The sequence below is a fragment of the Engraulis encrasicolus genome, chromosome 2 (assembly GCF_034702125.1).
Source record: "Engraulis encrasicolus isolate BLACKSEA-1 chromosome 2, IST_EnEncr_1.0, whole genome shotgun sequence".
NCBI lineage: Eukaryota > Metazoa > Chordata > Actinopteri > Clupeiformes > Engraulidae > Engraulis > Engraulis encrasicolus.
This window is the reverse complement of record NC_085858.1, coordinates 54525124-54551620: the sequence shown is the minus strand read 5'-3', so window position 1 is coordinate 54551620 and position 26497 is coordinate 54525124. Positions and strand designations below refer to the sequence as shown.

Sequence of the window (26497 nt, the reverse complement as noted above, 5' to 3'; positions counted from 1 at the left end):
TAATGTGTGTGTATATATATATAAATTATATATACAACAGTATATATTAAAATTAATTTTAACTAAACCATTTCAAGTGATATAGTTCAGAACGTGTTTTGTGTATAAAAAAGATTTATTAATATCTTTTGTACTGTTGTTTGCTTCAAAAATAGAGGAAAATGAAGGGAAAAAAAACACAAAACGCTAATGCAGAACCCATGAATTAATATGTACAGACATGCATCAAAATGTCCATATCCCCCATCAATCAATACAGTATAATAAGCAACTGCATTTTATCAAGACCAAACAAAGTGTGCAGGGGTAGACAAGCCAGCTTGAAAAGGCAGATATCCTTTGACATACTGTTGTGCCTTCGGCTTGTGAGTTACAGGTAATTTCTCTACCGGGCTGAGGAGCTGTATTTGATCAGATGGAACTAATATGTGGCATTTTCTTAACTAGAAGAGTTTACCTCTAGGTGTCTGTAACCCAAGGTCTGGATCAGAAGTGTTCTTGATGCATCACTACGGCATCTTGTTTTGGAGTCTCTGTGTGTCTCCTGCGCTGCACATTGATGTAGACTCCCCACACTAGGAACACTAGAGCAATGAAACAGTAGTAGCTCCCATAGATGATGAACTGAAAGACAGAAGAGAAATGAATGTCATTAGGAAACATGTATGACTTTTCTGTTCTCTGATAATCCAACCGGTAACCCATTGATGCCTAAAGCACCTGCAAAAATGCTAAATATGCAAGTCCTTTTTGGGAAAAGATACCCTGTGCCAATCAAAACCTAAATATCTCATCCTCCGGAGCACATAAAAACATGACATAGAGTAAATTGCATTTAAAAGCCAAAACCCTCATCTTGCAGTGAAATGTGTCCATTATAATTTAAAAAATCTGAAATCTCCATGCCGCTTCATAGCCTGGTCCTCCTGACCATCCCATAATACTACCATTTCATTTCGTACGTGATAGAAGCGACTCACTTGGGTGACAACGTCCAAGCCCAGGCCTCTGCTGTCTATGACCACCAAGGTGATGATTGTTTGGAGGACCAGAGCACCAAAGGTGTTCACCCCAAAGATCAGGGCATAGCGCTCCATTGACAAATCTGTAGCTATTTGGAACCTGCAGAGAACAATAGTTCAATAGTGTTGGAACAGCAAAGGACAGATGTATAAGAACACAACTACTCTGTGTTGAAATGTGCCCAGAAATGTCCTTATTGTTTCCATTGGTTTCTATACATTACTCATTGCCTATTACATGCAGAGTGATTTCGCAATGAAGAGTAATGAGGAACTGCATTTGCTCTGTTGATTCAGTTTGTGACTATTATATATACCCAGTTAGAAGTTCCTTCAGTGACAAATATCATGTCTAGTATAGTTCAATTTCCTCACTTATGAGAGCCAGGATGCTATCATAAGGCGTTCTACTACGGGGAAAGTGAACACTGCTACAGTTATGGTCAAAACAAACTGACTGACTGAACAGTCAGCTTTCAAAAGATTTTTTTTATTTTGATTGTGGCAGGTTTGCTATGTTCCACGCTTTATAAGTGATTCCTCCTGAAACAGATGAACCTGCAAAGAAAAGCTTTTCAAAGTGTGTAGCCAGGCCACCCTCTATCCTCTTCGAATTCTGACATCTCTGGACCAAAGATCAAGCTGGTCCAGGTCCACAAATAGTAGTTTAAGTCAGTGTTTCCCAACCTTTTTTTGTATTGCGTACCCCCTAAACCTCTTAGTTGTGCCATGAGTACCCCCTAATTCATGTTCTATATCGCTTTCTCTGTCCTGATGTGACTGCTCCATACATTTGTTATAATAATAATATTTTTCTAAGTACCCCCTGCAGTGTGCTCGCGTACCGCTAGTGGTACACGTACCCCTGGTTGGGAAACACTGGTTTAAGTCCACAATGCTCAGTTGTTTTGCCAACCAGTTGTTTCAAACGACCCCATTGGTTCTTCTCACTCACATGGCTATGGTGATGAGCAGCATGTAGAGGCACTTGAAGAGCACGTAGCCGCAGTAGCAGGCCCAGATGTTTCCGGAGAACACCATGAGGTAGAGGGCACCTCCTCCCATGGCAGAGAAGGAGCTGAGGGCCAGCTCACCCCAATGGTGCCAGTTTACCTTGGTGAAGCCGATGCCATACGCAGTAGCAGCACCTAGAAGCATAATATCGGGTCACACCGGGTTTATTTTTGATGGGGCCCATGCAAGCACGGTTGGCAGATGATTTCCAGCCCCAAAAAAAATGCTCGAAACTCTCCTGCAACCCAATTTCAACTCAATTATATTGATTTCTTTAGCAATACATTTTCAGAAGAACCTGCCCAAATGCCCTTTTTACCCACTTTTTAACCCGCAGACAGCCATTCTAAGCAGCCTAAGCATCTGGCAACAGCCCAATCTGGCAACCCTAGGTCCAAGGAGAAGGGGTACCCAACATTACATCCACATTACAGTGTACATGTATTTAGTCTTTAGTCAGCAGCCTTGTGATAAACACTATATTCTGACATGCACCTCCCTTAATGTGGGCCTCCAATATGATCTTTGGTGATGCCAGTTTGAACTGTTAATTCTGTTCCCATTATCACCCTGCCGATCCACCACATACACCAATATTAATCCCACAGGTTCTTCCTGTTGAAATGCAGTTTTTGCCTTCAGTTAATGCTGATGGGGGTGAGGGAGAGGGTGTAAGGATTTAAACTTAAGACTTAATTGATTTCAAACACAGTACAAAAAGGTTGGTCAGCGAGATCTATGTCATGCATGTTTTCACTGTTGACACCTGACTTGTGCTTTCATGCTGTTGACTGTTTACCGGTATTCTAGCAAATGAATAAACTCTTCACAGACACAGAATCATCCAAATGGGCTCACCAAACAGACTGGAGACAGCCTCCACTCCTCCATTGTAGGCAGCAAAGCTGCTGGACGGTTCAATGTGTTCCCACAGCATTTGCACGTAGTTGAGGACCAGGTTGTAGCCACAGGTGGCCAGAGCCCACCACAGCGACCAGCGGAGGAGACCAGGGGTGGCGTAGCAGAGGAGGAAGTCTCTCCACAGCTGGACCATCACCCCAGCACAGCTGACACTGGCCCTGGTCTCGCTGGTCCCAGACTGGCGTCCACCACGATCCACACTGCTCATGGAGCTGTCTGGAGAGCTGCACCCCCTGGTGTCTGGCTTTGGGTCTGCAGCCACAGGGTCTGCAGCCACATCAGCAAGAGTTGAGAAGGTAGCATTTATGAAGAGGAGATTGAATGCAGTAGTTATGATTATTATTTTTGTCATAATATTGGGTATTTTTCTGTCATCTTTATTTATCTTCTTCCACGAAAAAGTAGTCTGCTGTTTAATGAGTTAAAGCAAGGGGGAGGAACCATACATGCCTTTTATCTGGGACGTGTTCTTTGCGTTGATTTCATCAACCTCCACGGTTTTGGTGACCTCAAGGTCAGTCTGGTGGTCATTTGCCAACTGCCATTTATCATCGCTCCCTCTCCTGTGGAAGAACATGCTCCTCTGGGGCATAGGCAGCAGCCAGGCAATCACCCAAGCGATGCCAATCAGCACCAGGGTAAACACAAGTATGTAGTAGTTGGACAGCAGGCCGAACGAGACCAGGAGCTGGCCTAGTACCGAGCCCACCGTGTAGCCAGTGAGCTGGGCCGCGCGGCAGTAGGACGTGGCCTTGCGGTAATGCCGCAGCTCCACCACACTGTAGATGTAGGAGAAGTAGGCCACCTCGCCGGCCTGGGACATGCCGTAGAAGAACTGCACGGCCATCATCTCGGGCACCGTCCCCAGCCACAACAGCATGGCGGTGGTCGTCAGCAGGGCGGAGCACTGCAGCACCACAGTGGGCTTGTAGCGCAGCCAATCGGTGAGCAGGAATATGGGGATGAGGACAGACAGGTATGAGTATGTGGACACTGGAGTGATGACGTTGGTCAACTGTAGATGGCGGAAGGGATTATTATTGTTAAATGTGAGCAGGGCTTCTGGCAGCTTTGACCAGGCCTGCGACAAAATCTTCTGAAAGGTCCCCATTCTCTAGACATGTAATTTTATGAGGACCCAATTCTGGGCCCCCTCTTTCGCTGGGCTCAGGGCCACTGACTCTTGTATCCCCTGCCAGCAGGCCTGAATGTGAGGTGTGGTTCATTTCCTTTTTTTCTGCCCTCAATTGAAGATGCAGTACATGTCCTACAACACATATAGTGTTTCCCAGGAAACACTCTTGTCTATTATGCCTCTTTTCCATTGCCAGTTTTCTGGTAGGACTACGGCTCGACACAGCATGCTGTAAGGGTTAGCTGCGAGCTGTAAGGGTGAATCCCATCACACCCCTTAGCCCTACGCCGATCCCCTTTGCCTCCGTTTTGCGCGTCCACGTGTAGGCGTAGTGGCATCCCGATTCAAGTTCAGACAGATGGGTAGGGGTGCGTGAAGGGCTTTCCACCCCTCCGAGCAGAGATTTTCCAACACCACTCTCCGTCGACAGAGGGCTTCGATAGGTTTCCCTGAATGCATTGCGAATTCGTTTAAAAATTGGCGGCTAGCCGCGGCACCCACAACAGCAAACAAGTTTAAGTATTTTCTAAGCATCGTACTAAGTTTAACATTGTCCTAATGTGTGATGGCCCCGGCTTTTCTCCGTGAAACGCACTTGAAAAAAATCGCTATTAACTTCAACCTAATGCATGGAATTAGTGACAGCTGTGAGTGTACAGCTGTGAGCTGAGAGGGCAGTCATGGGTGAGCGGTTAGGGCGTCAAACTTGCATCCCAGAGGTTGCCGGTTCGACTCCCGACCCGCCAGGTTGGTGGGGGGAGTAATCAACCAGTGCTCTCCCCCATCCTCCTCCATGACTGTGGTTCCCTGAGCATGGTACCGTCCCACTGCACTGCTCCCCATGGGGCGCCACTGAGGGCTGCCCCCTTGCACGGGTGAGGCATGAAATGCAATTTCGTGTGCAGTGTGCAGTGTTCACTTGTGTGCTGTGGAGTGCTGTGTCACAATGACAATGGGAGTTGAAGTTCCCCAATGAAGAGTGTCATTCCTTGATTGTTGAAGGGATATCCCAATTCGTTTCAAGCCCTACACCTTACAGCTTCGTTGGGAAGCATGAGGGGCATGGGGAAGGCGTAGGGAGAGGGGTAAAGATTAGTAATGGGAAAGGCCCTAAGCCTACCCGGAAACTGGTTGTGGAAAAGAGGCAGTAGAATACCATTTTGTTTGCTTGTGAATAACCACAACTTGATCCAAATATTATGTAAAGTTGGGGTATACAGTTATGTGTTCATTGATTGTTCATTTGTTCTATGTTCAAGTGTTTCAATTCACTGCGGTCCTGAGTTATGGCTCAGTTGAGTTATCTGACTTATGCCAGTTATTCTGCTTGGTTATGCTCATCTCATCAGTATTGCAGATCAGTTATTTTTTAAGAAATTAAAGTCCCTTATACAACGTAATATACAGGTCCTTCTCAAATAATTAGCATATTGTGTTAGAGTTAATGTTTTCCCCTATAATGTAATGATTAAAAATAAGCTTTCATATGTTTTAGATTCATTGCACACCAACTGAAATATTTCAAGTCTTGTATTGCTTTAATATTGATGATTTTGGCATACAGCTCAAGAAAACCCAAAATTCCTATCATGGGTTAGACTGCTGACCTGACTGTGTTTAACATTGAAGTCAATGGCAGTGGCCTTGCATGATTGTTATGGAAGCCCAGATATCATTGATGCTTAGCTGTCAGCTGTTTTTTGTTCTTTGATCTGTTGACCCACACTTCCCTCTTCATTAAAGCAAAGACTTTATTTCCTAAGAATACTTAGGAAAAACAACATCTGTCAGAAGCTGCTTGTGTCCTTCTACCGCTGCTCAGTGGAGAGCATATTGACATATTGTCTTTGTGTGTGGTTCCCAGGCTGCACTGTGGCACAGAGGAAAGAGCTCCAGGGGGTCATAAAGGCTGCAGAGAACATTATTGGCTGCCCTCTTCCATCTTTGGAGGGCCTACACAGCACCCGCTGCCTAAAAAAGGCCAAGTGCATTCTGAGAGACACATCCCACCCAGGTCACAGTCTTTTTGAATTGCTGCCATCGGGCAGGAGATTCAGGTCCATTAAGACAAGGACAAACAGACTGAAAAACAGTTTCTATGCAGCGGCCATCACAGAACTGAATTTTGCATCAAAAGCATAGTTTTTATATACATACCATTCTTTTTATTCCATTTTTTTTTTTTTTTTTTTTTATTCTTATTCCTATTTTTTTATTTTTTTTTTTATTTTTGCTTCAACAAGGAATGCACAATTTCGTTGTGCTTGTCACAATGACAAATAAAAGATATTGTATTGTATTGTATTGTATATTGTATTGTATTATTCCCCATAGATTTCTATACCACTCTTAGAAGGTAGGCCTACTTTGGTTATGGACATTCTAAATCTCACCAGACAGAACATTCCATTGACTTTCAATTGGGTTTCATTTCTGGCAAATTAGAATGTCCATAACCACCAAAGCACCAAAACGTGGCCTACCGTGACAAACGTCAGTCATTTGAGCCAATCAAATCTCTGGCACCGCACCTCACTTGCTTTGCTGAGTCTGACCATCGCACTGCGCGAGAGGTGCGGCGAGGTGAGAGGTGTAAAACTGATGTCTGGAAAACATTTTACTCATGAGCATTTTAAACTTAAAGCTAAATAAACAGAACCAAAGAAATGTGTTGCGTGGTTATTTTAACATTAGAAGAACGGGATGCAATGATGAAATGGGTTTTAGCTGTAAAGGGCTGTAATCGCAGATGACGCTAGCGTTTATAAACCTCACCGTAGTCTTTTGATGTTTCAGCGCTAATAGAAACATTACGGGAGACTAACTGTAAACATGAAATGGTGACTGGAATGATGAAACAATGCTCAACGGGAAACAAAAACATATTTAGAAATCAATGTGGCAGAAAGCCAAACAAATGTCCGTAGTGAATACAAAAGGTTCATGAATGCAACTTATAGCCTATTGGTAAGCAGCACCTGGCTGCAGTGACGGTGCAGGCTTGCCCCGTCACAGGCATTTAGGGTCATTTATGGCTGTTCTGGGAGAGTTATGGGTACGTTATGGCTGAATTATGGGTACATTATGGCAGTATTTAGGGTCATTTATGGCTGTTCTGGGACAGTATGTACTTTATGGCTGCATTTTGGCTGAAGGGTCGGGTCTGGAATTCCTTTTGGGGCCTTTAAGGCTGTACGTGGAAATCCCAAATAGGTTTTGGGTGAACTTTGGTCAATTTATGGCTGGGTTTGGTTGGTTTTGGCATGACAAACTTGGGCCACTTTAGGCCCGGGGACTATTGCGGAAGCTTGCCAAAAGGTCAAGACATGATTTGGCCCAAAACTCTGCCAAAAACATTCTATCTGGAATTCGTTAATCTCTAAACCGGCCCTCTCCCTCTCCCTCTCCCTCTCCCTCCATTCGCGGACAGTCTACCAACTTCGAGTTCAAATGCGCTAAACGAGGTGCATCTTTCCAATAAGGGATGTTTTAAAACGAGATGGTCACAATCAGAAAGTAATAGCCTATGGCCGCATTTACAGTATTTCTCAATTGGTTTTGTACATTTCTCACAACAGAATAATCATTCTCAGAACTTCTTGTTCAATTGTGACTTCCTGCTGTTATCTGTGCACATGGTAAAATACGTTTCTCATAGTTTTCAGCATTTAGCAAATGCTTTCATCACCATGCAGATGGTTGTGTACAATTCTCAGCTTTTTCGTACATTATCAATTGCTTTTGTCATATCACTCAAAAAACATTGTCACTGAATACACAAAACTATCTCACCCCCCAAAACATTTAGGCCCTATGTCATAGTTTAAGTCTTGACATGCAAAATGACTGTCATAATGTGATAAGCACTGTATAATTTCCATTGGATTTTTATCTATAAATGTGATCTGAATTGGTAAATTGCTCACAGGTAAATATGACTCTCTCTAATCAAAGGCAATAGAAGGGATAGAGAAAACAGGCATGCAATACAACAATAGGCACTGTACTGCATTATATTACTCTATGCCTCATGTGCCCTTTATAATTACGCTCCACGCAAAATTACAATATTTCCCTAGAATTTCACAAGACAGTAGGCCTAAGTGCACTTTATACAGTATCAGTGTATTGTTTCAAAAATATTTTGCTTTACAGTTCTAGATTTTTTTTCACATGGGCTTGCAAGACAAGTAAAAAGGGATGGTAGAGGGCACATTTTGACACCTCAACCAGAGTTGGCTATTTTCCCTATTTTGCAGTGAGAAAACCTGTCAATAAATAGTCATAGTCTAAATGTATATCTAGGACAATCTTATCTGATCAATGTAATGCAAAGTCGAATTTACAACATTTCCCATCCAATCTAAATAACATTTAGCTTCAGAAAAGATCCTCAAGATTGTACTAGTCAATTGACAACATGGTAATTCGATTTGACTAGCTTGTCCATACACTATGATACAATGACTAACCATTCTGCTGGCACTGACGCGTTCATTGACACAAAAACTTGGTTTTGAAAGATAAACTAAGGGTTTTGAGTAAGAGATGCAGTTTTGCAGGTCATCCATGGTGTTTTGCCATTTGTTAAAGCTGTTTTGAGAATGAATATTATGTTTTGCAAATTGTGAGAGAGCTTCGAGAAATGTACAAAACCAATTGAGAAATACTGTAAAAAACGTTCTACTCGGGGCCGCTGACAACTTTGGCCGTACTCGGGACAAAGTCATCTGAAAGCCCCCCCCCAGCCCAATAGATGCAATGTAATGAGGACCCAATTCTGAACCCTCTCTCTCTCCCTGGGCCTGGGACAACTGTCCCCTTTTCCCCTTTGTTTTTGACTGGAACCTACGTAGACGTCCATCCATACCTGTTCTAAGGTGAAGTTCTTGTCGGGTCCTGTCATGTAAGGGATGTAGAAGGGCTCCAGAGGTTTGACGGTGATGAGGAAGCCGTAGGCACACAGCAGAGTGGTGGGGTAGGACCAGCTCGCCCTCCATGTCTCCATGCAAGGCATTGCACAGCGCTCAGTGTAGACTCCTATTGATGAGTGTGTATGTGTGTCTTTGAGAAATAGGTGTCGTGTTCCTTGGAAAAATGACTCAGGTTACCACTACAGTAGAATGTGAAGTGTGCACACAGAGAGCAACAGTTAGTTCATAATAACAATTTTGCGTAATAAATGACACGTATTTGTATAGAAATATGCTCCAAAAGAGATCAATTACGAAAACAAACCTACCGATGACAACAAGGGACACAACAAATGCATGCCGTGCATGTGTTTCCGCTTGACTTTGAGTTTAGAATAGCAGTATGTGCATGCTCTCAGCTGTCCACTGGTGGAATGGACCAGGACATTGGAAGACATGCAACTTTGTCAATCTGTAACCAGGGCAAGGTAGTCAATTATTTATGTCCTTGAGATATGCAGATAAGAAATCTGTGATGAAAGCTATGTCAGACACATTTTAGTAATATGGTGAATATGCTAAATTGATAGTCATAGTAATGTAATGCAATATACTCTTTTTAACCAAGCGTCCCCTGAATGAAAGGACTTTCATGTGCCCACTATCCTGTTTGGAACTGGATGGATGGGGCACATCATTTCCTCTAGGAGGTTACACAGCTGTAGGGTGTCTGCAGATTCATCACGGTAGTCAGAAGAGTTTATGACTGTTTGCAGGGCCGCTGACAGCTTTGGCTGGGCCTGGGCCAGCGCCTACCCAATGCTTACAATATGCTGAGGACCAATATCTGGACCCATTTTCTCCCTGTGCCTGGGACATCTGACCCGTTTGTGAGCCACCCCATGCGGATCGACTTCCCTGGTTGTATGCACTGGACTTCTTTTTGGATCTTGATAACGTCTGGGTTACGACTGTAACCTCGGCTCCCTGAGAAGGGACCAGATCTATTACTCATGGGACTTGATCGATCGCCAGATGATCCAATCGAAGCTCAGTACTACAATCACGCCGAATGGCAGATGGAAGCGTCAGTCTAGACCCGCCCTCTGGCGTTACTATAATACGCCCATTCCTCTGTCTTCTTTATCGCTGAGCCCTTCAGTGGAGACACAGAGTGCAGACCAGTAATAGGTCTGGTCCCTTCTCAGGGAACCGAGGTTACAGACGTAACCCAGGCGTTCCCTATCGCAGGAACTGCGACCTATTACTCATGGGACCGTGTCCAATCACGCACAATCTGTGCCGAAGCAGAAGGTACCATTCGTAAGTGTGACAACACAGTATATGAAGGCACCTGCGGCTGCGGTCATATATGAGTGCTGGGTTAATAATGGGCTAAGTCACCCAGAATATGGAGATACAGTGTATGGCCATATAAGGGAAGAGAACAAGTGCTTGTGCATACATTTCATGTGCCGTTGGAGCTGGCACCGAGTACGGCCTGTGAAACAGATGGTCTGGTTACATCCAGCATATAAAAAGGTGTGAATGGAAGTCCACCCTGCTGCCCTGCAGATATCGTTCACAGACATGCCATTGTAAAGAGCCCATGAAGATGACACCCCCCGTGTGGAGTGGGTACGTAACCCCACAGGTGGGTCCAATTTAAGGCTCCTGTAGGCCACTTCAATGGCCTCCACTATCCAGTGAGCCAGTCTGCTCTTGGAGAGGGCCTTGCCCCGTGAGGCTGACCCATGATACACAAACAGCTGGTCACAGCACCTGAACTCTTTAGTTCTATCCAAGTAGAGGCGCAGTGCACGTACTGGGCATAGTTTATGCAATGTATCTTCTTCCACCAAAGCAAAGGGTGGTGGAGAAAAACTTGCCAGCTCAATCACCTGACTCTGGAGGGGAGCTGTAATGACCCTGGGGATAAAAGATGGGTTAGCACCACCTTTTCAGCCCCTGCTGCGAAGCGTAAGCAAGATGGATGCACCGACAGTGCGTGTATCTCACTTACCTGCTTGGCAGAGGCCAGCGCCACCAAAAGCGTGGTCTTCAGGGAGAGTGCTTTCGGTTCCACTGACTGGAGGGGCCCAACAGGCGGCTCCGTCAATGTGCGTAGAACTACTGTCAAATCCCCTGTCGAGAAGAGAACAGGTTGGGACATCTTAAGGCGTCGCACTCCCGCCATGAAGCATGTAACCAAGGGATGGGTGCCGGGGCTGGCACCTCCAGTGCCAAAGTGACACGCCGCGATGCCACATACACCTTTAGGGTAGGGGCGGCTTTTCCTTGGTCCAATAATTCCTGAAGAAATTCAGGATCACTACGACCGAGCACTGGAAAGGGTCATGACCCCTGGCAGAGCACCACTGGTTGAAAACACGCCACTTCAAAGTGTAAAGTGCATGACCAACCCAGGGAGAACAGGCTGAATGGCACCAGTAACTGTTCATGCGCTCCAGGGACAGTAGGGGATGCAGGCCCTTAGAAATAGGAGCAAGGCAGACTGAGGAATGCCATAGGCTGGGCCAGGAGAAGAGACCTCTGAATTACTAATAATAATAATTAATATTATTATTAGCTCGTTTATTATAATAATGATCATTATTATCATTATTATTGTTATTGTTATTACCATTATTATTATTGACAATAATAATAAATCCCGACCTCTCCAAATGGGTCAACGATGGCATAAAGAGAGGTGGATGGTCTGGACTGTAACACAGCTATAACAGGCAGTAAACCAGGCATGTGAACACGCACGAGAGAGAGAGAGAGAGCGCACCGAGCTCCACTCCAAAGCCTGACCAGAACTCCTAGGATGCAACGCAGAAAAACCTGTGTCTGACATGGTTGGGTATATCTGTGAAATACAGATGTCAGATCCAGAATTACGAACCAGTCATTAATTGGCAAGTACACTCGACGAAAATGTGCATGTGGAGTGGACACTGAAAGATGAGCAGTCTCAGATGCAGGACCAAACCCCGGCATAAAGCAAGCTAGGCTGGTGTGAAAGCACTATTTGCGCGAATGACAGCAAAAATAGGCAGAACCTCAGAGCTGGCATAAAGTAGTCCCCTGCCGCACATTGTGCAGCCATCAGGCATCTGGAGAGCCTACAGAGACAGGGCGAAACCCAATTAAGGAGAACTCCCTCGTACACATTGCCATTGAACCAGCCCACTGTCAATGCGAAACGCAGGAATACCTGCGTCGGACAAGAACAGACATAGTGCGCCAGGCAGAACTGGGCGAATGCACCCGACTTAACGATGTGGAGTGAGCATTCCAAATTCTCGACATTTCAGTCACTTTGTTTATCCTCAGAAGGAAAACAAGGATAATTTTGCCCGGTAGGCCTATGCCGTAAATTGAGGCTCGGGCATCAGCTTTGTTCGTGTAATCAAAAGTAATAGTACTGCTAGCCAGGGAAATATTTGAAGCAAAACCATTGCGTGCTCCCGTGCGTTGCCATGTGTCTGGCCAAGCTGTGTATAAAGCCCGTCACGTGGGCGCAAGAGCCAGACGCGGAGATGGGCGTGCGAACAGTGCGCGCATCGTCTCATGACTGTACACAAAACCCAGGGAGTTCCAGCCTGTGCCAAATCCCAAAACAGTAAGCACGAACCTCCTTCAAGCAGAATGAGAGAGCGTTACAAGTCTGGTTTCCCGTTGCAGGGGCTCACGAGAGCGGCGCAAGGGGTACTTTTTTTCATCACATCTTGATCTGTGCCAAGGTGAAGCGTTATGTCTCCACTCCCTTTATAGCCGAAATGAGGGAGGGTTAAATGTTTGGTTGCCCTGCACAGAGGCTCCGTAGAGCGGCAGTGCAAGAGATAGGTACATTTAGGCGTTCACAGATAGCCGTGCAATCACAGACCGTGCAAGGGAGGAGAACAACACATTATTTTACCAATGACCATCAGGGAAGGGGACTGAGCAGACCATCAGTGTGCAAACAGATAAATGCGGTCATTTGATGTGTACATTTTAGTTCGGGCATACTTTGGGCGAACCAGGACTCCGTTTCTCGATTCTTGTCGTTGCTAACCGTCTTAAGTCGGTCTTGAGTTGGTCGTAAGTTGCTCTTGAGTTGGTCTTAAGTTGCTCTTGAGTTGATCTTAAGTTGGTCTTCAGTTGGTCTTTAGACGCAAGACCGACCGAAGTCGCGACCAACCTTTGGACGTACGTACGTACGTTCTCAGACACGAGGAAGTCTTCGGAAATGCTTGGAGTGTCTCGCCTCAGCTCGGCTGCATTGGTAGCAATCAAAGTAGTGACGGCGTCATGATTCACGTGGCGACATCACATTGGGATCATTTGAATCATTGCACATTTACTTAACGCGGCCCGCTGTCATATGCGCTAGGCAGAGGGTTGAGAATATGGACACACACACACACACACGCTACTGATATGTCGCGCTGTCTTTGGGTCTCTGTTTTGGGTCAGATATGTGTAACCTACGTTGTTACCCATGTCTCTATCTTGAAGTGACGAACTGGTTGCTTGGGGCTTTTTACGACGATGGAAGAAAGGAGGGACAGCTGTGAAGGTGGTTGCTGGAGAAAGCGCGGTCTTACTGTAGTTGAAGTAATTTTTAAAAAGTCTTCAACTGTGGATACCCCAAGGGATGCCTTCATTGCGCTCTTCAGTGCGAGAGGGCACCAAGTTAAGTTAAATAACAATTGCTATTATGACCGTCGCGCGTAAAGATGTGCAGGAAGGGATGAAGCACGGAGGGTCCGTCAAACACAGTACACATGACATCTCCATGAAAGTCGTTAAATACTTGTCAACGCAATCATGTCACCGAAATCCATCCCCAATAACCAAATGTCGGTCTACATATCACTGTAGCATAATCACTCCAAATAACTGCACAGAAATGGCCGGTGAAAGTGTGATGGCATGTATACTATCCTAATTCTCACTTGCTGGTGGTAACTGGTAACATATCCATTTCGGCTGAATTTTAAATTAAGCGCAGGTGCCTTATCTGCACAACAGTATATCCAGTATATCCACTTCCACTCATCTCTCTCTCTCTCTCTCTCTCTCTCTCTCTCTCTCTCTCTGTGTGTGTGTGTGTGTGTGTGCGCGCGCGCGCGCGCATCCAGGCTGGCGCGCGCGCAATTCGGGCATATTCGCAACTCTCTGCCTCCTCTCCCTCGTGCGCAGTGACAGTGGACCGTGTGGCTGACGCCATTGCGAAGTTATTTGGCGCGATTTTATTGTGCAGTGATATGTACAGCGACATTTGGTTATTGGGGTGGATTTTGGGGGCATGATTGTCTTCACAGGTATTTAACGACTTTCATAAAGATGTCATGTGTAGCCTACTGTGTTTGACGCACCTTTCAATCTTCCTGCACATCTTCAGGCACAATGCTCTTAATGGCAATTATTTTTCTTGTGGCTTACGTTGGACGTAAGGACTTGCTGGCAGGAAGACGGCATACACAACCAAATATATTTAAAATTGTCTAATCATTGGACATTTTGTGTGGTAAAAGTTAGACGCTTGTGCACTTGGTGGCAGTAATCAATCACTGTCACTTGAACTCTGCCTGAACCTGCCCCAAGACGCTGAAATGTCAGGAGCAAGACCAACTTAAGAACAACTTAAGAACAACTTAAGACCAACTCAACACCAAGCCGGAGGACTGTCTTACGAGCGACTTAAGACCTTGGTTACAACGTTGGTCTTAAGAACGAACAAAATGGCTAACGTCGTTAGCAAAGGCACTGTCGAGAAACGACCCCCTGGTGCTTTCGTGAACATACAGTGGGTCACAAGTGTGTGGAGCTGGATGTGTTGAATGAGGGAGGGTTATAACTTTGTTTTCTCCCTTTATTGGCGAACGAGGCTCCTGAAGCGTAGGTGCGCTTGAGTGTCTGGGACAGATGCTCTAATACGCTCATGAAACACGGGGGAGGGCGTGTGAAATTCATCACGTACCCCTTCATTACTGTTTTCAGGACCCAGGAGCTTACTGCGCATGCGCGCCAAGCCTCTGCGTTCTGTGCCAAAGCGGGGAAAATTAATTTCATGTCTTCCCCTTTATTGCCAAATGAGGGAGGGTTATACTTTTGTTTTTCCCTGTGCAGGAGGCTCGAAAGAGCGGCGGTGCCAGGGGGGAGGGGCAAAACTTGACAAAGTGAACACTTGACTGGGCATGATATTGGGCAAGTCAAAAGTGTAGGCTATGTGGGCATATAGATGGGCGAACTGAGTGTGCTTGTGTACTTAAGTTTGAGCCCCTGTGTGGGCAAACTCTTTGTGTTATTGAGCTTTTTTCTTTGGCTGTGGTCAGGGAAAGAAAGGCTCTCTTTTCCCAGGGGCTTACTGCGCATGCCGCCATCCGGCGGGAAACTCAGGTATCCTAGCTCGTTAGCTTTGTCCACGTCTAGGAAGGCATCGAAACCACGAACCAGGGAACGGGCCAAAAAAGGGTTTCCCCAGAACTTCCTCAGTTCTCTGTGAACATCTGGGAAGAGTGGCGTCGGGGCAGGTCCTGAAACAGGCGGCGCACCGAAAAACTCTCCATCCAAAGAGAAGCTACTCGGGTGGGTGGCTCGGCCGCCGGAATGCCTAGCTTAGCTGTAGCATCTTGGGCTAGCTTGCGTAGCTCCGAACCCAGCGGCCTGCTAGCTGCGTTGTCCTGCGTCAATGGTGGATCCTCGATGGATGCCTCAGTTGGCGCACTAAATCGTCATAATCCTCGTCGGACTCTGCACCGAACACGAAATAACGTTAGGTTATGGCTATAACCCTCGGTTCTTTGATAACAGAGTGAGGTGTTTCACTATGGGATACGCTTGGGCGTGACCATCTATGGAAGCTCCAATGACATTACGTCTGTCAAAGACAGACAGTCGACGCAGTCGGGCTCCGCCCGCTTGGGGTGTCTACCCCCGTCGACACGCTGAGTCCAGCATTCTTAACGGTTTCTTCCCCACCTAACAACTAGTGCAAGGAGGGAAAAATAGGTGAAACACCTCACTCTGTTATCAAAGAACCGAGGGTTATAGCCATAACCTAACGTTCTTTTTCTAACTTCGCTCGGTGTTTCACTATGGGAGATATAGCCCACTCCCGGAATGCACGCTATGTAAAGCCCTTATTACAGTAGCATCGGTCAGAATGTATAGATCGCTGCTGGGGAGTCAGAACCTAGTACAGCGTGAGATAAGTGTCGGCCAGATACCTCTAGCTCATGAAAGCGGGCGAACGTGTACCCTGGGGCCCTGTTCGCTACATTGCACAGGCCTACCATTGGCAACCCCGTGGACAGTGCCCTGGAATTGGCCATTCCTGTTAATGCATAAGCTCTTAGGTCCCTAAGGGGCCGGCGAGACATTATTCTGATAGGCAACCGCTGTAGCTTTCACAATCCAATGAGACAACCCCTGACGTGGCAGTGGTAGTCCTTTATGGTGTGTGGCCGCCACAAAAAGTTGAACTCTGCTAAATTCTGTATAGTCACAGAGCTTTAACAGGACACACATAGTTGAGCTCCTGACCCTCCTCTGAGTGAGGGGGCAGGGTGCGGGGCATCCAGGTCCTTTCTCCGACATCTAAAGAAAGTCCTGCTCTGGGCACAAATCTGTAATGGGGAGAAGACGCACCTTCTTCAAATCAGAGTCAGATTGTAAACCAAGAGGGCCTCACAAGGAAGGCGTTTAGTTCACTCACTCATTTCATGGTGGTTAATGCTGTATTAGAACAGTCTTGACAAGCTAAACTTCAAACCAGTGATTTGGAGGGGTGAGCGTGTAGCTCAACTTAACCAGAACTAAGTCTCCAAGGAGTACTACCCTGCTGGCTTGTACTCAAAACTTAAGTGGCTGGCTGAAAATGCAGCAAGGTAAACTTTCCTATTGGGAAAGACTTTAACCCTGTGTATAAGATCCCGTAGGAAGCTAAGAAGCTGAACAACAGGGCGTTAGGGAGAAGTGTCTCCGTGTGCCCCATACCTTGAACACACGCCATTTATGACCAAGTATGAAGTGTGTATGCTGCTGTCGCCCCTAGTACAGTCTCGGTGACTGCTGGGAGAGGGCGACTGCGTCTGAATTCTACCTCTCACAGAATGAGCCTACCGGACCAGCCTGTCTAGGTGTGAATTATAAATATCGCTTCTTGTCTGAGAGGATCTCTCAGTAGAGGTGGGGCCCCTGAGGGCCCTCCGAACAACCTTACACAATCGTGACCCCATAGGGTGACATAATTGGGCCAACAAAATCAGTAGCAGGCTCTGTTGCCTGACTCTGACCAGTGTGGGGGTTATTATGCTTATTGGTGTGAATGCATAGAGCAGGGTGTTTTGCCCATAGCAATCTAGTGCATCTTTTATGCCCAGGAGGAATAGAGGGCACTGTGTGTTTCCTTACAAGGTGTAGAGATAGCAAAAACCTGCACCAACCCCTGCTCCACACAAGCCGATGTTTGAGAGTAGAGAGGATGTTCCCCTTGGCCCTGTTCTGCAGACTTAACAGAAACTGTGACCCAGCAATAGTTTCCTCAACCACCTACATCGTTTTGGAAATGTTTCAGGGCCCAGAACACTTAATGTATATGGTCGCCCTGGACGTGCGATGGTGAAACCACTGCATGAACAACGTGGCCAGTAAGCTTTACTGTAAAAGCCCTTCATCATAGAGAGACACCTCTCGCTACCGTAATAGCGGATGCCGTTACACCAACTGTAGTCTAGACCTTGTCTGACTACTACTAACGGTGACTTGTTGAACCCAAATTCACTCGATGCTTTAGCGCCGTCCTGGAATCTAATGCTGACTCCTTCGAGAGGGAGCAATAGGGGAAATTGTCTTAATTACAGTATTCTGATCCCAAGCCTGTCAGAGGGCTAACGCCGTCCTCAATCGCCGGTTGAGGCAGCGAGATGCTGTATGTTTTGCCGTGGCGGCGAAACTCATAATACACATTCTGATTTCAGACAGGCTACAGCCTTGTGATAAGATCATCTGCTGTAACTCTTGTGACAACCCCAAAATCGAGACGATGATATGATTGACAAAGCACCTTGTTGTCAGATGTATGCGATTGTGGCATACCTGTTTTTATAAGACGGTCTGTAAAATGCGCTTTCCAGCTGAGATCGCGCAGTATGTTGAACAGAGCCCATTGACGGCTCCTTAGAGTAGAAAAGAAGGGATCTCTTCGTTCGTAACTCGAGAACTCAGTCTACTGACCTTAAATTAGTGTTCCACTGAACCTAGGTGGTTTTGTGATCAACAGAAGTTCTTTATCCACTTACAGTGGAATAAAGTAGTGTTGCGTTTGTGTACTGTACGTCATGGATGAGCATGACCCGTCGCTCTTATATGACGTTAGTCACGTTACCCACGCAGCCGTGACGTGACGCACACTAGTAGCGTCACCGGAGAGATCTCTGCTATGTCTCCGCTGCCAATAAAGGGGAAATGGTGCGCCCTGGTGGTGTTATGACAGTGGTGCACCCCTTTTTTTTAATTTTATTTATGTACCGTATTTATTTTTGAGAGAGATTTCTGGTGTCAGTACATTGTACTTGTACACCTCGTGTGTGACTTCTCAATAACAACTCCGTCCTTGGCCCAAGGCATGGATGGGGATGGCATTCTTTATTTAGTTTAAAGCACACTGGTCTGTTGAGGCTACCCCTAGGCTGCAAGGGGAGCCACTTTTGTGTTACCAAATCTGCCCCTCGCCTGGGTGCGAGGGATATTTGTTCCCTTAACACTGCTGAGACTACTGTGATAGTATCCCCTGTGTGCATAATGTTAACAATTTCACCCTTGGCCCCTGCCTGGATGCAAATGATAATTGTTTACTGAGCAGTTTAGTCTGGTGAGACAGAGGCTACTGCTTTGCATTACTTGTGTAAGTTATGTAGTAACAATTTCGCCCTTGGCTCTTGCCCAGATGCGAATGACCCTTGTTTACTGAACACTTTAGTCTGGTGAGATGCAAAGTGTGCATGTTTATAACATGTTAACATTGTTATGTGTTAAGACAATTCGCACTAGGCCCCTACCTAGATGCGAATGACCTTTGTTTACTTAACACTTTAGTCTGGTGAGACACAATGTGTGTATATTGTGTTAATAAAATTCGCCCTTGGCCCTGCCTGGGTGCGAATGACCTTAGTCTACTTAACACCTTAGTGAGATGAGACCGCTCTCATGCATTATGTGCATCTTATGTGTTGACCAAATCGTTCCTGGCCCTTGCTAGGAAGATAAAGATCTTTGTATACTGAACACCTTGGTATACTGAACAGTTTGGTGAAATTACCCTCTGTGTAGCATTGGCGTTTATTTTGTATCAACAGATTCGCCTTTGGCCCACGGCCTAGGTGCGAATAATGTATATTTACTGGACACTGAGATTGGGTGTGATTTGTGCTTGGTGACACTTTGTCTGCAGTTTCAGATTTTGAACACCTGTAAGACATAACCTTTTCTCCATCTTCCTCTCCGCTGTGGGCGAGGACGTGGGAACAAGTGAGTCTGGGCTGTCAGGTCCGCCACTGGGTCCTGTAGGCCGTTTGGACAGTTTGGGCCTCTGTTCTGGGTTGAAGCACCTTGAGCTTCTGACCGTTCTAGCCCTTAGGGTGCAGGCTATGGCCTCTCTCTCCATAGGATGACTACCTTGGCAGTGTTGACCTGTCTGGGAGGTTGGGGCCTGGGGGCGGCTTGTGTGTCAGGCTCGCCCAGAGAGCATCATCCTTCTGCCTGCCGAGACCTTGTCTCCCTCATCTTCACCAGCACAGCGCCGGGCCCTTGGTGCATCGTGTAGATGATGCCTGAGTGTCTGTTTTGCCGTGTCCATCTGGACCTGGTGACCGCATCAGAGAGCAATCGGAGAGAGAGGAGAGCGATGTTGGACATAGTCGACACAGCCCGTCGGTTAGGGCACATTTGGAATACTTGTGAGGCTTCCAGTGACAGGGGGCCATCTCTCAGACAGGCCAGGACTGCTGGGAGGGGTGGCCAGGTTGGACTTGAGGAGGGAGGGGGATTGGGGGGCAGTGTTGCTGGTCCCTTTCCTTGTCTCCTGCATCCTGAGCAGAGGGCCGCCGAGTCAGCATGGTCACTGGGGGGCCTTGATTACTGCAGGATAGGTCGCCCACCCTGTTGGGGTCGAGGGGGCAGCGACGTGATGTCCCTGATATTGTGCTTTATGCTTGGGTATCCTCCTGCTCCCTGTGAGAGGGGGTAGCCTAAGCTGGGGTCGTCCTCGGGTGGCATGGTATCCACAGAGTCTGACTTGTGCATGGGGGCTGTTAGTGACGATCACCACATTCAGCCTCCGCTCCCGAATTCCCTCTGGTATTGTCCACGCAGTGGTGCAGGTACGGCGGCCTGCAACCATTGCATGTGCATGGTAGGGTTCCATGCAGACCTGGGATTCTCCGCCCGCCATGGTGGGCTGCGTGACGCCGGCACGGGAGGCAACGGGCTCTTCACTCTTTGTTTTCACTCTTCCCTATGGCGGGGGAACTGCCTGAAGCATCTTTCAGAATAAAAGAGAGAGGAGAGTAGTGTTACTCGAAGAACTCGTCATAACAAATGATTACTTCAGTTAACACCAGTGTTAGCAGATTAGCCGCACGTGCGGGGTAGCTACAGATCGAAACTAGCAACTTGTTTCCCGCCGAGTGGGTTTACATGCGGTGGGTTACCAACAGAAAACAGATTAAAATAGTCAAACAGAGTAGCGAGTGAGGCGTTCTCGCTCCCTGTTGTAAGGTGTAGCTTACCATTAATAAGTTATCACCGGCACCCGAGTGCTGGGTGGAGGTAGAGGTAGCTAAATCAGGCTAAGCTGAAGTTAGGTAGCTAGGTGGGTTAGGTAGCCCGCCATGCTAAACTTGTAGCTACAGATCGAAGCTAGCAACTTGTTTCCCGCCGAGTGGGTTTACATGCGGTGGGTTACAAACAGAAAACAGATGAAAATAGTCAAACAGAGTAGCGAGTAAGGCGTTCTCGCTCCCTGTTGTACGGTGTAGCTTACCATTAATAAGTTATCACCGGCACCCGAGTGCTCGGTGGAGGTAGAGGTAGCTAAATCAGGCTAAGCTAAAGTTGGGTAGCTAGGTGGGTTAGGTAGCCCGCCATGCTAAACTTGAAGTTCGCCACGACGCGGACACTTCACTTGAGTTGGAAAGTAAGCTGACTTAACTGCAAACCTTCAATGCACTTCTTGACGAAGGCAAACAATATAGCACTTACCGGCCGCGGTCGCGTTCGGCGACGGGGTCCTGGACGGTCCGTCTGTGAACGGTTAAGCGAGCACAGCCTTGGCAGGTGCGAGGAGCTTGTAGTAGATCTTCACGGGAAGAAAGCGAGAATGCTGGACTCAGCGTGTCGACGGGGGTAGACACCCCAAGCGGGCGGAGCCCGACTGCGTCGACTGTCTGTCTTTGACAGACGTAATGTCATTGGAGCTTCCATAGATGGTCACGCCCAAGCGTATCCCATAGTGAAACACCGAGCGAAGTTAGAAAAAGAACCTTCAGATTCTGGAGGGAAGTCTCTGAGTAGGACCAGGGGGGGCGTGAAGCCGGCCCTGGGTGCCATATGCTCAGGGGAGTAAGTATCCTCGGGGGCTAGCTGAGTTAGCAGCTCCATGGGCTCCTCCACGTTCTCTCCCTCAGTTACCTTCGTGGGTGCTGGGTTCAGTTCCGTGTCATCCATGGCTAAACGAGTCCAGTGATCAAGATGTTGAAGTCAAACGAAACTGTTGGCACTCAAAGCAAGTGAACTCACACCGGCTTTTGCGAGTTACAAGCCACACGGTTGGAAGCTAATTATGAAAAATGCTAAGTACAGTAGTTGTTGGACATCAAAATTCGCGACGCAATTAAGAAGACGGAAGAATGGGCGTCAGGGGTATTATAGTAACGCCAGAGGGCGGGTCTAGACTGACGCTTCCATCTGCCATTCAGCGTGATTGTAGTATTGAGCTTCGATTGGATCATCTGGTGATCGATCAAGTCTCATGAGTAATAGGTCTGGTCTCTTCCCAGGGAACTGAGGTTACAGTCGTAACCCAGACGTTTAACGTGCTGGATGTAACCACACCATCCGTTTCACAGGCCATACTCGGTGCCAGCTCCATCGGCACATGAAATGTATTCACAAGCACTTGTTCTCTTCCCTTATTGGCCATACACTGTATCTCCATATTCTGGATTCTTAGCCCATTATTAACCCAGCACTCATATATGACCGCAGGTGCCTTCATATGCTGTGTTGTCACACTTACTAATGGTACCTTCTGCTTCGGCACAGATTGTGTGTGATTGGACACGGTCCCATGAGTAATAGGTCGCCGTTCCTGCGATAGGGAACGTCTGGGTTACGGCTGTAACCTCGGTTGCCTGAGAAGGGACCAGACCTATTACTGGTCTGCACTCTGTGTCTCCGCTGAAGGGCTCAGCGATAAAGAAGACAGAGGAATGGGCGTCAGGGGTATTATAGTAACACCAGAGGGCGGGTCTAGACTGACGCTTCCATCTGCCATTCGGCGTGATTGTATAGTACTGAGCTTCGTTTGGATCTGGCGATCGATCAAGTACCATGAGTAATAGGTCTGGTCCCTTCCCAGATAGCAAAAGAGCGTTGAAAAGACGGGGAATCATCGTTATGTTAGCCGACCATATGCCGTTGAATAATCATTGATCAGCGGTGTTGTTTCAACAGCATTTTGCTCATATGGTTTTGCGTTTAAACAACGTTGAAAATTGGCGGTGTGGCGGCAGAGAATCACCCCCTTTTCATCCTTTATTCAACCACGGCTTTCGGTCGATTTATAGTTTCATTTTGGGCAATCATACACCCAGCATTACTTCCTGTTTTATCTACAACAGGAAGGCTATAAATTATGCAAAAGATGCTAAATTAAACAACCAAAGACACGTTTCCAGGTCTTAGCTACAACCACAATTCACAACAACATTGGGGCTCTTGCCTGTCTCGGACAAACGACATTTCGACAATCAAAGTAAACATTTATTTATGTTAATGCATGTAGCTTTGTGGTCTTCTCCAGGAAGAAGGGCTCCAAAGTATGCAGCGATGTTGACTGGAAAAGAAATAAGACACTCTGGTAGAAATTCATCTTACTAGCCAAACACATGGTGGGAGAAGTAAGTTGGTCTTCTTTACCAGGCAAACTGACATTTCACCAGCAGTTGGCCAGTTGACTTTTCCTGGTGAACCAGAAGCTATGTGTTGACGCCCAGGGGGCTGGGCTACACAAACCTTCTGGTACACCTGTGATTCGCTCTCCTCCTCCGTTTACGAAATAAACGGGGCAGCACGACGAATCAGGATCGTAGGGAGGGATTTCAGTGGGCATGACGTTAATCGAACGCAACTCCCTCCCCCAGGGTAGTTCGGCTGTGCCCGCCCCCTCCCTGAATCACAACAGTAATGGCGGCGTGCAAGGAGTTATCATGCGTCGGGATGGAAGCAGTAATTTCAGCGGTGTTATCCAAAATACCTCAAGTTGATTTTCTAAAGGATGTTGTTCTGTTTTGGTTCCCAACCTGGCAGCGCTTACGTGACGACACGTCCTACGTCACAAAGCTTCAACGTGAGTGGTCGAAGTGTCATGTCATTCATATGAGGTTGCTCCAACCGCGTGCAAGCATCTTTTGACTAAACCCCGCCTGCGGAGAGGCGTGAAAGGGCAGTGTGCCAGTAGCCTGTTACTTACAGGCTACTGGTTCACCAGGAAACAGTTGACTGGTGTTAATTTAGAGCTCTGATGAATGCTATGCACCATTATCTCATGCTCCAAATGTCTGAGGGGAGCCATATAGGAGGATAACTTTGCGAGTGACAGCATTTATGCAAAGGTTCTTGGTGGCTATCTGCACTTAACAGCTCCACAGCCCTTTCCTATTAAAAAAAATCTGTGGCAGCTGCTTTCTTAACAGGATAAATACTCCGGTTTAATTACACGTTAAGCCTGCTACACTGATCACAATTTAGGAAAAAGTATTTTACCTGTTTTGCTGTCTTAACTTTAGCTAATGTTGCTAGCTCCGTGAGATAAACAAACTCAGGTCAGGTAGAGTGACGCCAATGTCCTGACTGGAAATGAATTCCGGTACTCGTTAACGAGTAATATATCGCAAAACAAGCCGTCAAGCCCTTGAACCATTAAAGCAGCTTAAATATTACTTTTACCAACCGATTTTGTAAAACAGAGCTCATCAAGCCCCGACCCTGGCAGTTGAGAATTAAATTCCGTTCCCTTGACAAACCCAAATAGTTTACTTTGAGCTCGTGCTACTTCTGCAAGCTGGCTGGCAAGCCTCATGCTGTCACATCCAAACTTACAGTATTTCTTACCTTGATTCCCGAAGAATTGATCTTTCGCCAGTGTTGTGGTGGTACCTGTGTAGGAATAATGAAACAGCTGGTTGCATGTTCAGGGAAATGTTGTCGATGCAAAGCAATAATAATGCCTATTTGTGGCATTATGCAGATCGGGTTTTTTTTTCTTTCCTGTGCTTTCCAAAAATAAAAGTAGGTATTAACATCTTATAGATGCAAGGGGAAGCAATAAATTAACTTTTAAAAACAAGATGGCAAGCCTCATTGTAATAATGTTGAAAGTTTGTAGGCAAAACTGGCGATGATTCAACGCTGTATATTCGGCAGATCAACCTTAACCCATGGTGATTAAACAGTGTTTATTCGACCTTCCACAGCGTGAAGAATTCAACGTCTCACGGCGCCTTTTCGGCGTTGTTTATTTGACTAACGACGGAAAATGACCATTCTGACCAATATTCAGCGCCTTTTCAATGTCCCTCTGCTATCTGGGTTCTCAGGGAACCGAGGTTACAGTCGTAACCCAGACGTTTTCAGCCTGGTGTTGCTCTTAAAGTCTTCCGTACGGAAACCAACTCGCGCCTAGGCTACTGCATGCTTGCATGACTTGTTAGCTGGCTGTCAGTCGTTCAGTTCCTGCCAGAGTGTGTGATCGTGGCGATGCAGGAGTGGAGGGAACGAGTGTTGTATGTAAATGAGGGTTTCAGAATCTGAGTGATCCGTCAGAGAATTTCATGTGATAAGACATTGCGAATCCCACCCGTTGATTTTATACTTGCGTGGTATTAAGGTTGTGAGCTGGCTGGGACGATAATCTTTCGAACTGAAAGTCATCATTGCCTCATCTGTTTCCTCCACAGAAGGTGAGTAGCCAAGGATTGAGTTTGTGGTAACCGACTGCTGGATTGCCACCGTACGATACACGATCTTGTTTACAAACTATTTTTTACATTCTGATGACATTGACGGACGGGGTTGCGTGACGCGTGCGAGAAACCTAATGAAAGTAATCCCTGTTTCAGGTTGCACGATCTAACATGAATTTGAGTGGCGTTGTCGGTCAATGCAGTCTTCAGCCAACATGTTTGATGAACATCGTTCAATATTGCGCGCCTGATGAATTTGTTGTAGCCTACGAAGTGACTCTAGGTTCTGTCTGGCCATATGAGCTGTCTGATCAACTACTAAATTTATGTTGCACACCCCATTAATGTAGCTGGACTTAAGTTAATGAGTATGCACATTGCACAACGTTGTGATGTCACGCTGGTTTGTAAAGTGAAAGATTGGTTATGAGGAAGATGTGGAGGTGAAAGACGGGTCGTTTGCCAGATAACCAGATGCCATTCAAGCTGTAGATTTGGAGAATGATCGCTGATATTTGCTCTCTGGGTCACCAATCCGCTTCAGACTTTTCTACCGTTTTACAAAACGGTTTTAACGCCTTGCTTGATGCTCATTAAATCGTCCTGCACAACCCTCATTGCAAAATGAATGATAACGACAATTTAAGCAATGCTCGAGGCGGAAATAAGCCATTTTAAACATGGACTGGTGGTCGTAGTTTCTCATTTTCGCCCGGGATGAATCAAGTCGGATCATGGCACTTTTAATTATGTCTATGGTTAATTGAGAATCCCTGCTGCAGAATGCTAATGAACGCGGATAAATCAGGATTACAGCCTTGATGTCGCATGTTATAGGTCCAGCCAAGTAGAACCCCCTTTAAACGCTGTCCAGTACAAACGACGGATGCTGTGGGAGATGCTGCATTTTAAATGTCAAACTCATTATCAATATTTGGATGCCTGTGGTGGACTACGTGAATCCATCTCAAAGTAGTCTCACAGCAGCAGGTTCTCCAAACCGCGTCACCTGTTGGAGGCGAGCTGCCGTGGCCTCACGCGCGGGCCGCGGCTGCTGAGTGCACCCTGCTTTCATCTGTCAGCTGCTGTTGTCCTGCCCAGTGCTGGGAAGGTTAGTGCTGCTGAGAACTGCAATAGGTTACAGGTTGCCCCTTGAGATGGCAGCATCCAATTAGATGCAAGCTGTGCTACTCACAAATTTTGGAAACGCTTTTGAATATTTATCACTGTAAAAATGCCAAAATAAATGAG

At 46.6% G+C, this 26497-nt stretch overlaps 2 protein-coding genes across 2 annotated transcripts in view; one reads left to right on the top strand and one right to left on the bottom strand.

Annotated features, from left to right (window-relative positions):
• Nucleotides 1-144: 144 nt before the first annotated feature.
• Nucleotides 145-9109, bottom strand: slc19a3a (solute carrier family 19 member 3a). The gene is made up of 6 exons (XM_063218699.1): nucleotides 8963-9109; nucleotides 3408-3972; nucleotides 2895-3224; nucleotides 1978-2170; nucleotides 981-1122; nucleotides 145-624 (listed from the first exon to the last, which is right to left on the bottom strand). The coding sequence occupies exons 1-6, from the start codon at nucleotides 9107-9109 to the stop codon at nucleotides 487-489; spliced, it is 1515 nt and encodes a 504-aa protein (XP_063074769.1). The 3' UTR covers nucleotides 145-486.
• A 15757-nt stretch (nucleotides 9110-24866) lies between these two features.
• Nucleotides 24867-26497, top strand: part of LOC134463636 (coiled-coil domain-containing protein 134-like) — a 7985-nt gene continuing 6354 nt past the window's right edge. The window contains exon 1 of the mRNA XM_063216827.1: nucleotides 24867-25243. The gene's annotated coding sequence lies outside the window, so the exon portion shown is untranslated. The remainder of the gene's footprint in view (nucleotides 25244-26497) is intronic.